Source organism: Scyliorhinus torazame, chromosome X (genome assembly GCF_047496885.1).
Source record: "Scyliorhinus torazame isolate Kashiwa2021f chromosome X, sScyTor2.1, whole genome shotgun sequence".
Taxonomy (NCBI): Eukaryota; Metazoa; Chordata; class Chondrichthyes; order Carcharhiniformes; family Scyliorhinidae; genus Scyliorhinus; species Scyliorhinus torazame.
The window spans coordinates 22,990,641-23,005,995 of NC_092738.1; the positions used below are offsets into that span (position 1 = coordinate 22,990,641).

The following is a 15,355-nucleotide window of genomic DNA, read 5'->3' on the forward strand; positions in this document are numbered from 1 at the left end:
AGCTGAAAGTGGCTTGACTTGATGAGGGATAATGAAAGTGATTTTTTCAGAGTCTTTGCCCTGCGATCTCTCCTGCCTAATGTGATATTTGGAAGAGTGGTCCACACGACGACAGGAGTGTAACAGCCTCCAGTCAAGAAGCCAGACCTGCCGCACAGTCAGGCTGGTGGTACTCACTGCCAAGTCTGTGACTAAATCATGCTGCTTAAGCAAGTTACTGCTGGCGGTTTGCAGCTACCTGTTGAACTGTAGGAGGGTAATAATGTACTCTTCCAGAATGGATCTGCATGAGGAAAATGAACATTGGTATAAGAGTTCCCCAGGGAGGGAAGCCAAACTAGAACAGCTATACTCATGTGTCCTGTGGATTTGCTACATACAATGCCTAGTTTACACTTTAATCTGTCTGACTGGGGATTTTGCCTTCTGAAGTGGCTGTTTCAACTTTAGAAGCTTGGTTTAAACCTGTGGTTCGTTAGAAACACATCATATTTTCTCAGAAAAGTATAGTGGGTGGGGTGGTGATTCTGGTTTCTTCTGCACATGAGAGGAAGGGCATAATAATACCTGTATCTCTGTTCACTTGTGCATTTTCCTGGAATTTTCCATTGCTACAGACTTGCCTTCCATGACAAAATTCTGTTACTTGCAAGATTTTCATAATTCCCTGACTGCTCCTATAAAGAAATAAAATAAATAGTCGTGATATAACATGTATTTTTGGGAAAGATAAAATGATGACCAGGAATATGCAGTGCAAACCATTGAGAACTGGGTCAAGTACATATTGTGTGTGCAAAATTTCACACTGGTTTCCAATGTAAATCCTAGAATATGCTGTTTTTATATGGAGAGGGTATGTATTGTGTTTGCACCTATCTCTTTTAATGACGTACAGTCTAGTTGATGTAACAAGCTTTGGTCATTTGGATACTAATCTGCAATATGCTGGGATAATTCCTGTAGGTTATAAATGACTGGTTTGCTATCTCCAGGGCTTGCATTTGTTCAAGTGAGATAGACATTCGAATCAAGATAGAACTTGATTCTAAAAGCTCTTGCAATTCTACAACTCTGTTGGTCTGTCTTTATAATTCTTCATGATTAAGCACTTTTTGTCATGAGACTGTTTAAACTTACTGCTAGATTTGTGGCTATTCCCCTTTTGCGCCTTACTGTCATTTGGGCATGGATTGATCAGGGATAGTCGGCATGATTTTGTTAGGAGAAGATAGTGTCTTACTAACTTAATAGAATTTTCTTGAGGAAGTAGCAAGGAGGATTGATGACGGTAGTGCAGTGGATATTATCTACATGGATTTCAGTAAGGCACTTGACAAGGCCCCGCCTGGCAGACTGGTCAGAAAAGTGAGATATGGTGGGATGATACAGGGGAAGGTGGCAGGTCAGATCCAAAATTGGCTCAGTGACAGGAAACAAATGGTAATGGTCAATGGATGTTTATTGTGAATGGAAAACGGTTTCCAGTGGTGTTCCACAGGGCTGAGTGTTGAGGCCCTTGCTGTTTGTTGTACATATTAATCATTTAGATTTAAATGTGGGGGGCATGATTGGGAAATTTGCAGATAGCACAAAAATTGATCGTGAAGAGGATAGAGAATTGGCGAATGGGCAGGAACCAGCCAGTGGGGATAAGGGGTTATTTTTCAGGTTGGTGACCTGTGATCAGTGGGGTTCCACAGGGATCAGTGCTGTGACCACAACTGTTCACAATATATATTAATGACTTGGAGGAAGGAAGCGAATGTACTGTAGCCAAATTTGCAGATGACACAAAAATAGGTGGAAAGGCAAGTTGCGAGAGAGATACAGACAGTTTGCAAAGTGATATAAAGTTGACAATTGGAGTATAATGTGGGAAAATGTGAAGTTCATTTTGGAAGGGAGAACAAAAGGACAGTATTGTTTAAATGGAGAAAAACTGCAGAAAGCTGCAATGCAAAGGGACTGGGTGGGGCGGGGGGCATGAAGCCCAGAAAGCTAGTGCACCAATGCAGTCCTTACTTCCAAGGGGATGGAGTGTAACAGTAAGGACGTCTTGCTGCATCTGTACAAGGTACTGGTGAGACCATATCTGGCATACTGTGAGCAGTTTGGTCCCCTTATTTCAGGAAAAATATTATTTCATTGTAGGCGGTTCAGAGAAGGTTCACTTGGATGATCCCGGTATGGAAGGATTGTCTTGTGAGCAAAGGCTAAGCAGGCTGGGACTCCACATTGGAATTTGGAAGAATGAGCGGTGATCTCATTAAAACACATAAAATTCTTGAGGGGTTTGACAAGGTAAATGTTTAGAGGATGGGGAAACTTTAGGACCAGAAGGCAAAGTCCCAGAAAAAAGGGGTGCCAATTTAAGACTGAGATGAGGAGGAATTTCTTCTCTCTGATGGTTGTGAAGTCTTTGGAACTCCTTGCCATAGAGAGCTGTGTATATTTAAGGTTGAGACAGATTATTGATCAGTAAGGGAATCCAGGGTTATGGGGAAAGGGCGAGAAAGTGGATGTGAGGAATGTTGGATCAGCCATAGTCCTATTGAATGGTGGAGCAGGCTCGAGGAATCAAACTGCTTACACCTGTTCCTATTTCTTATGGTCTCAACTCCAGAATTATATTAATGGTTTGGTTAAGAGTGCAGAGATGTGGCAAATGGAATTCAATCCGTAAAAGTGAGAGGTAGTAAATCTGGGGGAGTCAAACAAAGCATGGGAATACTCAATAAATGGGAGGGTATTGTGAGGGGTTGGGGAAGTGAGGGACCTTGGCGTGTGTGCCCACGGGTCCTTCAAGCTGCAGGACAGGTGTGCAAGGTGGTCAAGAAAGCCAATGGAATGCTTCCCTTTATTGGGTGAGGTATTGAATACAAAAGCAGGGATGTAATGCTGAAACTGTATAAAACACTGGTTAGGCCACAGCTGGAGTTCTGGTCAGCACATTACAGGAAGGACATAATTGTTCAGGAGAGCGTGCAGGGGGGGGATTTACAAAGATGTTGCCAGGGCTTGACAATTGCAGCTATAAAGAGAGATTGCGTAGGCCCGGGTTGTTTTCCCGAGGCAGCCAAGGGGTGACCTAATTGAGGTGTACAAAATTATGGGGCCTAGTTAGGATAGATGGGGAAGACCTGTTTCCCCGAGATGAGGGGTCAGTTATTAGGGGGGCATAGATTTAAGGTGATTGGTAGAAGGGGACATGAGGGGGAAAAACATTTCACCCAGAGGATGGTGGGCGTCTGGTATTCACGGCCTAAGGTGGTGGTTGAGGCTGAAATGCTCAACTCCTTTAAGAAGTACCTGGATCTGCATCTGAAGTGCTGTAACCTGCAAGGGGCTAGTTTCCCTTTTCTCTTGGATGGCAGGCGCAGATATGATGGGCTGAATAGCTTCTTTCTGCACTAATGTTTCTATTTTTCTGCTCATTGCAATTTGAGGCAATTCAGCCTTGTCATACATACTTGGTTAAAAAGGTAATTGTCAGAGGAAAACAATTTTCAAGGGAGTTTCAGTTTAGCCTCCAATCTAGGAGACAGTGCTTTGGGGTTGAGTTTTTATTTTTGTCCTGACCTTAAGAGTTGTAGGGAGGTCCTATGCACGCATTTAATTGGTGGTGAAGAGGGAAGGAGCAATCGGGATGTTAACCCAGAGCCTGTTTTAATGAATAAGCAATGAACATCCTTGATATAGTGTCATTGCAACTGAGTTTGAAAGACATTAACAATTCTAACTCCTAATGTATAGGGAAGAAGAAGCAGAAAAAGGGAAAGACTCTTACCCTGACTGACTTTCTGGCAGAGGATAGTGGCGGGTCTACCCAACTCTACATTCCCTCAAAGCCTGTCAGCTGGGCAGATGAGACCGATGACTTGGACAGCGAAGGTAAGCAATCAACAAATGTTATTTATAACCTATATTATATGAGATTGAACAGCTGAGTGGAAAATACATGTAGCGGCAACTTTAATTCTCTAATGGAATGTGAGCATCCGCAAGACCCAACATTTGTTGCCCATTTCTAATTGCTCTTGAGAAGGTGTCGGTGAGCAGCCACCTTGAATCCCTGCAGTCCATTCCGTGTAGATAGACCCCACAGTATTGTTATGGGGGGATTTTTGACCCACCGATGGTGAAAGGAGCGGTGATCTAGTTCCAAGTCAGGGTGACTTGGGAGGGAACTTGCAGGTGGCGGTGTTTCCTTCCATCTGCTTTCCTTGTCCTTTTTGGTGGTGGAGGTCACAGGCTTGGAAGGAGCCTTGGTGAGTTGCTGTAATGCATCTTGCAGATGTGATACATTGCACCAGAGGGAGTCAATGTTTACGGGTGCCAATGAAGCAGACTGCTTTATCCTGGCTGTTGTTTTGAGAATTGTTGGAGCTGCATTCATCTAGACAAAGGAGAGTATTCCAGCACACTCCTGATTTGTGCCTTGTCGGTGATGGACAGGCTTTGGAGAGTTAGGAGACGATTTACTTGCTGCAGAATTCCCAGTCTCTAACCTCTCTCGGAGCCACAGTAGCTAACCCCATGGGATGTTGATGGGTGATTCAGTGATGGTAATGCCACTAAACGTCAATGGCCGATGGTTAGGTTCTATCATGTTGGAGATGGTCATTAACCAGCACTTTTGTGGTGCAAATTTGACTTGCCACTAATCAGCCCAAACCTCAAAGTTATCTAGGTTTTGCTACATACAGGTACTGACTGCTTCAGTATCTGAGGCTTTGTGATCACTGCGCAGTCATCAGAAAGCTGAAGATGATTGGGCCTCGGACACTATTTCTCCCCTCTGTGCCGGATCCTGCTGCACAGTCCCTAGCAGCTCTGCTGTATACCACCAAAATGGCCTTATTTAATGCGAGGGTCATGTATTTATATTAAATGGTTTATCTGCTTCAATATTACTTTTTTAATATACATTTAGAGTACCCAACTATTTTTTTCCCCCCAATTAAGGGGCAATTTAGGGTGGCCAATCCACCTACCCTGCACATCTTTGGGTTGTGGGGGTTGAAATTCACGCAGACACGGGGAGAATGCAAACTCCACACAGACAGTGACCCAGAGCCGGGATTCGAACCCGGGTCCTCAGTGCTGTAGGCAGCAATGCTAACCACTGCGCCACGTGCCACCCTCTGCCTCAATATTACTGGCCACTCTCATAATCAGATCTGTACAACCTTCCTTTTCTTGCCAGGGATGCTGCCAGAGAACCCATGGGGATGAATTCTCCGGCTCCCCAGGCACGTGTTTCTCCGTGGCGCATTGTTGATGGCAGCGGGGGATTCTCCATTCCCACCACTGGCCAATGGAATTTCCCATTGTAGCCACCTCACGCCGCTGGGAAACCCGCGGGTGAGCGTGTGCTTCCAGTGGAACGGCGAATACCGCTGACGGAGAATTCATCCCATAATCTTTACACTAGTAACTGCAAAGTTTCACGTACTGCCATGTGATTCACCTCTCTTTGCAAGGTGGACTGACTGTGCATGCTATCAGGCCACAATTTAGGCTCTGAACCAATAGATGGTTTTATTGAAACAAAATAGGTGAATGAACAGTATGTAGTATAAAATGATAAACCCCTTGCCACGACTGTTGTTCCCGTTGTATCAAATAATATAGATGCTACTTGTTCTCTGAGCAAACATTTGAACACAAGCTCATTTTTTAATAATGGGAAATATGCGGCATCGAACTGGCCTAGGTTCTCTGCTGGTTAGCGAGATGCAGAGCTTCTCTGGAATCTGAACAGAAAATGCTGCAAATACTCTGGTCCTACGTGAGAGAGAAACTGTTCATGTTTTCAAGTTGGTAACCCTTGTTAAAACTGGGAAAAATTAGAGGTGTAAATAGGCTTTATGCAAGGGGAGAGGGTGGGGGAAGAAACAGGAAGATCTGTGATATGGTGGAAAACAAGTGCTTTTCAGGTTTATGGTGCGAGGCAAAAGGGGACTGATAATAGGACAAGTAAAGAAACAGAAGGTGTCTTGAGGATCTGAATGGCAGATTCACAAACAACTGCTGCCCAAGAGCCAAAAAAAAGGAAAATTGAGAGCAACAGAGGGGTGGGTGGAAAACAAGTAACAAAGAAAATGGGTTACAGCCTAAAATTCAACTGTGATGAGTCTGGAAGGGCTGTAAGATGCGATGCTGTTCCCCGAGCAAAGCTTTCTGAATGACCTGCAGACTGCTGAGGAGACTTGCCATTTGTGTAGAGTCGAACTTGTATCATTCATCATCCTTTTAATGCTATTTTAAAACCCGAGGCTACCTCTGCCTTGTCAATATTAGTTTTGTAGTTAATCTTTAACAATAGCTGATGGTGCCAGCCATGCAGTGTGAAAACTGCAGCCATTTAACTCCACATTATTAGGGGGAAAAATGGGCCGTCTAAAGATTTGCGTCTTGTGAAGATTACCACAACCGGCCTTTCTAACCTCCGAGCTTGTGGCTTTGCCTTTTGATAGCCAGCACATCGTAGCCATAAATATTATAAATTCAGTATAGTCACAGGCTATTCCTCCCCCCCCCCCCCCCCTTCCCCCAGTGGGTTGTATGGAAAAATCTGATCCTATTCTTACTTAACAGTGCACTTGAGTATCTTCTTTCTTTGATATAATGTGCAGGCCAAAAATTGTTGTTCAAATAACCTTTCATCCTGTCTTTTTGATAGTTTCCACTGCCTGGCCTGGTATGGAAGAGGATATTTATAAGCCTGCCATTAACCGGGCATTGCTGCCAACAGCACCTCGTGCTGCTCGGGCACCAGATGTTGATATGAACCGTATTCCAAAGCAGCCACCCTACACAGCATTTCTGGGCAATTTGCCTTATGATGTGTCTGAGGAATCGATCAGAAAATTCTTCCATGGAATGAATGTAAGTAAATGAGAGCAGTAGACCATTTATACTGTAGAACCAATTCTAGCAAAGAGTCTATACCTTCAGGAGGGAAAAAGGAGGAAGCAATAGACTTATGTTTTTCTGTTACGTGTAATTCAGTCCAAGGTGAACTGCAACTTGTGTAGTATGCCAGCTGTATAACTTGCTGTTTTTTTTGACCTCCAAAAGATTAGTGCAGTGCGTTTGCCAAGAGAGTCCACCAACCAGGATAGATTGAAGGGATTTGGCTATGCTGAGTTTGATGATGTGGAATCACTGATGAATGCTTTGAGCCTCAATGAAGAGGTACAGTAAACGTTTTCCGCCTTTTTGCATATGAATTTCTCTTGCATGAAATATCACATTGTAGTATTTTAAAGATCAATTGTTTCACTAAATCTGGGGGATGGTATCGACAAGTTTTAACTTTTAGTTCTCCAGAAATTACCTCCCAAATGTCTTCACGCACTATTTTTTGTATTGAAGCTTTCGGTTAACCAATGTCTTTTACCAGCTTGTCATGCAGATAAATGTCTTGCTCTTTAGTATTTTGATGTAATCTGTAAACTGATTTCTTTGCTGCTATTACCAGCTCCAGTCATTGTTTACAGTGGCGTGGAAGCCAGTTAGCTCAGTTGGCTAGATAGTTAACGTGTGGTTCAAAATAATGCTAACAGCATAGGTTTGATTCCTGTTCTGAGATAGACTTTGGGACCTTCCTCCTCACCCTGCCCCTGAGCGTGGAAGGCAAAGGCAAACCATCACTGACGGAAACTGCCAAGCAAGATGGCTCAGGATGAAGCATCAGCAGACAATGAGCCAAGGGACCTGAGTAGACCATACATACCATACCATAAACTGGTACAACCACCCCTCCCCCACCATGTCAGCTTGACTCCATTCACAATTGCCCTTTGTTTGCTCAGATTTTGGACATTTTCATTCCGCCTTGAATTTACCTAGTGTTCCATGCCTTCCTATGTTGGTGGACTACGTTCTTATGTAACAATGTTGCTGAAATCAGAATGCATCATATCCGCAGAATGTCAACTGATGCCAAGATCCATCATTTTGAAGAGCTCAAAAAGAGACCCATGCTGACTCCCTCTTCATATACCATTTTTATATTGGTATTTCAGGATACCTTCTGAAACACCCACAGCCGTTGTTAGACTGACTTGAGCTGTAGGTTCTTGGGTTGTCATCTATGCCTCATTTTAAAAATTGATCATCCTTGTCAGCACTTGCAATTCTTATGATTACCTAAAAATAATGGCATGGAAAGACCGCTTTTGCTGGCTATTTTTATTGTATGAAGTTCAGCTAGGTCTCATGGCTTGTTTTACTGTAGCTTTCACCTACCATTTCCTGAGGTTGACGCCTGACCTGTATAGCTTTGTGCCCCAGGACTTGTCGCGTTATTGTTCTGACATCATTCCCTCAACTCCTAATTTTCTATTCTGTCATGAAGGCTTTTATGCTCCTTGCTGCACGGTGCTCTTGATTCCTTGTTCTTATCGTATGTATTGAGACTATGAGCAAGTCCAGAACTCCAGGATTTTCCTGCACAAGATTCCTCCTGTCTCCTCTTTATCACACTCGCCGTTCCCCCACACTCCAAATTTCACTATTGGTCAGCTGCTAGCTTCTGTGTTGCTCGAGCCTGAATTAATTAGAACTAATTCTCACGTAACCTGCTCTTAACACGCACCTTTTCGTCTCTAGCACCGCACCTCATTGTCTTTCAGTATTTGGTTAATTTTTGGAGTCTTGATTTATTTTAGACATGAGAGCTTGATTTGAGTCACTCTGTGTAATCTCTTGAGACAAGGTTGATTGCAGTTTGCACAAAATGACTGAATGGTTTCTCAAACTTTGCAAGATTGCTCAATAGGGAACTTCCAGTCAATATACTTTGCAATAGTCCTATATGTATGTCTAATCACCATGTTAACAACCTTTCTATTTCTTATGATCTGTTCATTCTTACACCTAGATGTTGCAGAACCGAAGAATAAGGGTGGATATTGCTGATCAAGCTCAGGAAAAAGGTGTGGTTTCTATGTTCTAACTGGTACCTGACATTGAAATGTTTTCTATGTTCCATGAGAGGGTATGTCAGAACCAGCATTGAGATTACAAGTACCCACAGGAGTTGGTTTGAACAACTTGCATTTAGATTGAGCAGCCTACAGATGGTGAGATATATGGGCTGGAATTCTCTGTTTGGAAGATGTTGCCGCCAGGACTGAATAGCGTGCGATTTGCACTTTCTGTTGGGGGCGCTATTCGGTAAGCGGGTCAGGACATGAAAATGGGCCGGCGCGAATTCAGAAAAATTCCCGGCCCAGCGGGCGTTGTAATCACTGGGGCCAGAGTTAGCGCTAAAGAGCCTGGCAGCGGAACTTATTTTTAAGCGGTCCACTTAGCACACGCACTGAAGCAACAAAGATGGCTCACAGAAGACTTGTGATTACCCCCACACGGTCGGGAGTCCAAGCTGGACCCATAGCTCCATGCAAGTGAGGAGCGGGGGACACACCCTCTTCCCCAGGGTGGGCCACAGACTCAAGCCTGCCCTTCTGAACACGGCCTGGGAAGTGGTGGCAGAGGCAGTCAGCGCTGCCAGCCTCACCAGTAGGAGACAGCTGGTGATCCGGGGGGAGGGGGGTCCACTGGTGAGGCATCTGTCTGGAGAGGGGCAGAGAACCAGGAAGAGCTCCAAAGGCCCCGGTGCAGGTGTCCTCTGGTTGGGGTGAGCTCTGCTAATCGTCTGCTTCCTCTGCAATGGGGCAGTGCTTCTGTCAAAACCTGGTGGATCCCTGATTGAACTATCCCCTTGATAGAATTGGGTATGAGACTGTCCAGAGAGGCGGGCTATGTGGGCTCCCAGAAGACCAGAGGCCTTCTGAGCACAGACGGCACTCAAAAGAGTGAACAGCCGGGAGCCTGTAAGGAGCACCAGCGCCAATGGGGTGCGTTTAAAAGACTGCCTGCAGTGCTGGCAGTGTGAGCCAGGCCACCACAATCCTGGCGGGGACACCTCGAGTATACAGACCTGACACCAAGTACCTCCCTGCTACTACCCCCGGCCCAGGAAGCACAACAGTTTTTGAGGGTATTTCAGTGGGGGGGTTTTAGCCTCCAGCTCCCCCATCGTAGCCATGGCACCCAGGCCACGCTTGTCAATACTTGCACTAATGCGCACCCGTGAGACCTCCACCTAGTAGGGATGGTGCATCATGAAAAGGTGAAGCAGGAAGTGTCCAAACTGCTAATGATATTGAAATCCATACAAATGACTGTTTTGCATGGATCTCCCGGCGTGGGGCGCAAACATCGATATCGCTGCTAGCGAGGCACCGGAGCGTCTTGTCTGTATCGGCGCTGGCGCAAACCTTGATTTTTGAATACTCGCAATTCTCCGCCCGATTAGTGTTTCCAGTGTCGCGAAGCGGAGAATCCAGGCCATGGTTTTACTTATTTGCTAACTGTGATATATTCTCCTTTATAACACTAGTTTTATTTCTGTTGCGAGTAAATATATTTTAATTGCCCAGCAAACTACTTTCTGATGTCACTTTTTTGCTTTTATCATGTGACTTGTTTTTACCAATATTTCTTCAGAGCAGATCACAAGATGGGAATTTCACATTATGGTCTTTTGAAATAGTTATTTTGAAGTAAGCACTCTATGAAGTTTTGAACCTCCTTGAATCAAATACTCTATCGATAACTAATTTACTGTATTGTGTACTTTTACTTTGAACTTGGCCGGTGAACAAAGGACTGACCTAGAAATGTTTGTACTTCATGGCTCACTGGACTGCTGAATGTAGAGTGTAAATAAAAGTACAATTCTGAGAAGTTTTGATGGACTTGATTTTAACAAATGGTTTCCATCTCCACTTTGAACTCAGAAAGAGAATCAGGCAGGGGAGGAGATCGGGACAGAATTCGTGACGCGGAGATGGAGACTGATTGGAGAGCTAGGCCAACGACTAACAGCAACGATGATTATCCGTCAAGAAGGATGGAAGATTCATTTGGGGACAGTGAGTTCATCAAATTTTTACAGACTGAGGTAATAGGTTAGCATGCTACCCCGCCGCCCCCGCCCCCCCCCCCCCCCCCCCCCCCCCCCCGGTCCTGCTGTGCATTAGATTGTAGAAAGGCCTGCCCCTCTTTACTCTGGCTGCTGCAGTCAGAGTAGTGTGAAATTCCAGGTGAGCACCTGTCCCTGCGCACAATTCAACATAATCTGATGTGGAAAATCAAAATTCTGCAAAGGAAACACTCTAAGTTAGAACTGGGGTATAGGAGTATGACCTGGGGGCATTTAATAGTGACACCAGGTGACAGAGGTGTGTGTGTTCACAATGTAAATACATAGACACAGGCATTGGATGAAGCATACAGAAGTATACTACTACTCAGTAGATGAGAGAGTCGTTTAGGAGTCTGGTTCTGTTACTTAGAATCTGCTTGAGGTTTGTTTTGCTGACTCACTTCAATGCATTGAATTTTTCATCATATGTCATCTTTTTTAAATGTTAAGTCAAGACATTGCGTGGCAGAAATGAGATTGATGCATCTCTTGTATTGCACATATGTGAGAGAGTGACATTTTTATTGATGGCAGTTGAGTGGAGTACCCATGGCATTAGTGACAGGAATAAGTTAGGGGCTAATGATACATTGAAGCCATGGTATGTGCTGCCATTTTCAATAGCAGGGACTACATGGTCATCAAAATGTCAGAACAGTGCAGGATTTACAAACATGCAGCAAATTTCAACATTGGTAATGTGACAGCTTGGTGTGGCAGTGCCCAGCCTCATTCTGCGTTCCTCAGTGAGATTCTTATCTGAAGAATTATTTTAGAAAATGCTCATGCTATATGGTTTCCAATACCTGAAACATTCAAACAAAATGTCAAGATGACATGGTTCTCTGAAAGCAGTTTATTAAACCAGTGAAAAAGGCTTTGTACTCGAGGTCTAAAGTCCCACAGATTTGAGGCATGTTGCTGAGTGTGGATCAGCAGAAGACAGCTGCAGGTACATTCAATCTGTGAAATGAGTAATGCAAAACATAGGGTGCCAACACACCTTTTCCTTTACAGTGGGATAGAGCTTTGAGAGATCTTGGCTTGTTAATTTCTGGTGCTCAAGCTTTCTTGTCTTCCCTTCCTGTCCCATCACCCTGCAGCTTTTCCTTCCTGAGTGCTTGACTACTCAATCTTAGATGACAGTTAATGGCTCTTTTTTTCTTTGGACACCCTTGTCCCTTCTGCCCTCGCTTTATTGTCTTAACTCTAACTTCTTTGCCTTCACCGAGCTGACTGAAAACTCTGCATTTGAATTATTTTGCTCTTTGTTTCACCCATTATTTGAAGCTGTCTAATTGAGTTTCAGGCCCGCTCACAGCATTGAAATCACGTTGACTAGAAGTCAAGAAGAACAACCTCTAGGACTGCAATTAGGCACTCTTATCTGTCTTCGACCTCTTCATAGCTATTAGCATGGTTGGTCACACTGTCCACCATCACCTCCACTCTGTTGTTCAGCTCCATGGAACTGCCTCTGCACAGTTCTTTTAACTGCTCAAACACAGCACATCTCCATCAGTAGCTTCATTTAGATTATCCTGTGTATTCTTTCTTGCATTTACTGCACCCACCACCACCGCACTCAATTTGTAAAGTACCTTCACTTGGGCAGCAAAAAGAATTGCACATGCTCCAAATTAAGACTCGGCTACTTAGTACTAGCAATGTTTGCCGATGTTCAATGCATAGCTGGTCCTTATTAGTTGAGTTCAGGACAGATATCTGGTGTACTATGACTGCTAATCACTTAGTTCACTATTCCGTGTCATCACCTTCAAGCGTGTCTTACACGTGCAATGTAGAAGCCCTGAGTTGGTTGAGACATTATGTATCGCTATTACCTTTCTCATGTGAGATCATTCATCTCCATTGATTCCGTTTTCCGATTTGAAAGATGAGCATTCTTATTGTATAGTTTTATGAAATGCTTAACATTTCCGGCTCCTGGTTTTGCAGGAACCAGGGACCGTTACGAGTCCCGTGACCGGGATGGTCTTCGTCGGGATGGAGATAGATTCAGGGATGACAGTTTCAGGGATCGTGGGTATGACAGAGGTGAGTTCACTAATGTTTACAGCTGCAAGATGACCAATGAAACAACTTCCCCCCCCCCCCCCCAGTGCATTGTGAGCCACTGCTGGGTTTGCAGCAATGAATTAATATTTAAAAACAATCACTGGTTGTTGGATATACTAATTTGAATGCTAAAATAAAACGAGTAAATGTGCTCCATCTAAATTAAGATTATGTCCATCCACTTTGGCAGCATATTAATATCACTGAAAATATAAGCATCCCAGATAAACAAACATTGTACAGCATATTATTTGAAAGGATAAAATTTGGGTTTTTTGTTAGTTCTTCTATAAATGCTCTGAATCAGGTATTGGTGTGTGTGGCCAGCTCCATCTTGTACACTAGAAGGGAAGGGGCAGTCTAACTCGTACTGCCTTCTGACTAGAATATTGCAACGGTATTCGAAAGGAGAAATACACTTAAAAGCGAACTTAATTCTTTGATGCAAACAGTCTGTATAAATTTGCCATTTTGTTTAAACTATGTCCATCATGCTATTGTACTGTTGCTTTAAGAACATGGATTTTCTAGAGATACGTTCACAGCACAGTGCTGCTACATCCGCATGTGCTCAAAGAGTGCATTCTGGTAAGGCCTAGGACTGGAGCAAAGCAAACCACAACATACGTTTTGGGACACTTGGAGAAAGATGGATTGCAAGTGCATCAGAAAGTTAAATTTGAGCCAGTAATTGGCTGCAGTGTAGGCCAAAGGTGCTGCACATGAGTAGAGTTTGCCATGCGTTGTACCTTTCAAAACTTCTAAAACAAATCAAATGGGTACAGACCAGAACGCAGATTTAAATGTCCAAATTTGAACGGTGGGAGGCTCTCCGTAACATTTTTTCCCTATTAGACTTTCAATTTTATTCACTTGAACAATTCACTGTAGCTACAGGATACCTCCCAAGGATATATCCTCTGCAGCCATCTGCCTCTGTTAGTTGGATCTGTTGTTAGTTGGATCTGTAGTGTATTTTAAGACTCCTTTCAGACACCCCAACAGATTTGCAAATAAATGGTTTTAAAGTTGCTTTTGATTAGATCTGGGGAATCACATTCCTATTTTACTCTGTTGGGACTGTGACGATGCTCCCTTCCTTAAAGGCTCAAAATGATTGCCATGTATCATTCTCCCCCCGCCCCCCCCCCCCCCCCCCCCCTTCATGTTGAGAAGGACCTCCAAGCTCCAGGCATTTGGCCTTTTACTTAACTTTCAGATCCAGGCCTTGCAGTTCCAAGTGAGCTTTGGGAGAGACGAGTACTGTTTTTCGCTCGTCTTTCGTTATATTTTTATCTGTTCTTCATTGTGCTTATTCTTCAGACTCTAGTAGAAGGATGTGATTTAATGAGAGCAGGAAACTTGGATGCACCTTCTGGGTCCTCCCAGTTACTGTGCCAAAAATATCTTTCAGCAAAATAGCCTTAACGGTTTTTGTTCAGGCCTGGTAAATAATGTATGTGATAGCCTAAGTCAAAAGAAAAGTGTTCCTGTGTCCTGCCAACCTCCGTGGTTGGATGTGAGAGTTACTTTTCAGTCATTCTATGCTGTGTAAAATTGGTGATCTGACAGAAGTCCATTCTGCTTTTTTCGTTTTAAATATCCACCAGAAGTAGACTTTTTTGCATACTGAGCCAATTCTAACTAATTGTATCCTATTGCTGACTGGCTGCTGTGGGATACCACTCTATTGTTCTGAGAACACTACTGTTATAGATATGTTTTTGTTCGTTAAAACCTCCTTTTGGTTAAAGGGGACTATCGGTTTGCTCTCTGAGCTGGTACCTTTCACTATAATTGTTCAAAACCGAGCAGCAGCATAAAAGCATCTGGCTATATTTTGTGTTTCTTGGAACCATGGCCTTTTAATAAGTTCCTGCAATAATTTTGAAATAATGAGTGTAATTAAATGTAAGGATAAGATCCTGGCATGGATAGAGGATTGGCTGACTGGCAGAAGGCAGAGAGTGGGGATAAAGGGGTCTTTTTCAGGATGGCAGCCGGTGACTAGTGGTGTGCCTCAGGGGTCGGGTATTGGGACCACAACTTTTCACAATATACATTAATGATCTGGAAGAAGGAACTGAAGGCACTGTTGCTAAGTTTGCAAATGATACAATGATATGCAGAGGGGGACTGCAGAAGGACTTGGACAAGCTAGGAGAGTGGGCAAAGAAGTGGCAGATAGAATACAATGTGGAAAAATGTGAGGTTATGCACTTTGGTAGGAAGAATGGAGGCATAGACTATTTTCTAAATGGGAAAAGGCTT

General features: G+C 43.8%; 1 protein-coding gene across 5 annotated transcripts in view; it reads left to right on the forward strand.

Moving 5' to 3' along the window:
- eif4ba (eukaryotic translation initiation factor 4Ba) overlaps positions 1–15,355 on the forward strand; it is a 51,872-nt gene that overhangs the window by 16,387 nt on the left and 20,130 nt on the right. For 4 of the 5 annotated variants that reach the window (XM_072493734.1, XM_072493738.1, XM_072493735.1 and 1 more), the window contains exons 2-7: positions 3,757–3,894; positions 6,689–6,894; positions 7,087–7,203; positions 8,894–8,948; positions 10,818–10,952; positions 12,965–13,063. In XM_072493734.1, coding sequence (XP_072349835.1) covers positions 3,757–3,894; positions 6,689–6,894; positions 7,087–7,203; positions 8,894–8,948; positions 10,818–10,952; positions 12,965–13,063 — 750 coding nt within the window. The remainder of the gene's footprint in view (positions 1–3,756; positions 3,895–6,688; positions 6,895–7,086; positions 7,204–8,893; positions 8,949–10,817; positions 10,953–12,964; positions 13,064–15,355) is intronic. The other variant, XM_072493737.1, reaches the window with a different exon arrangement.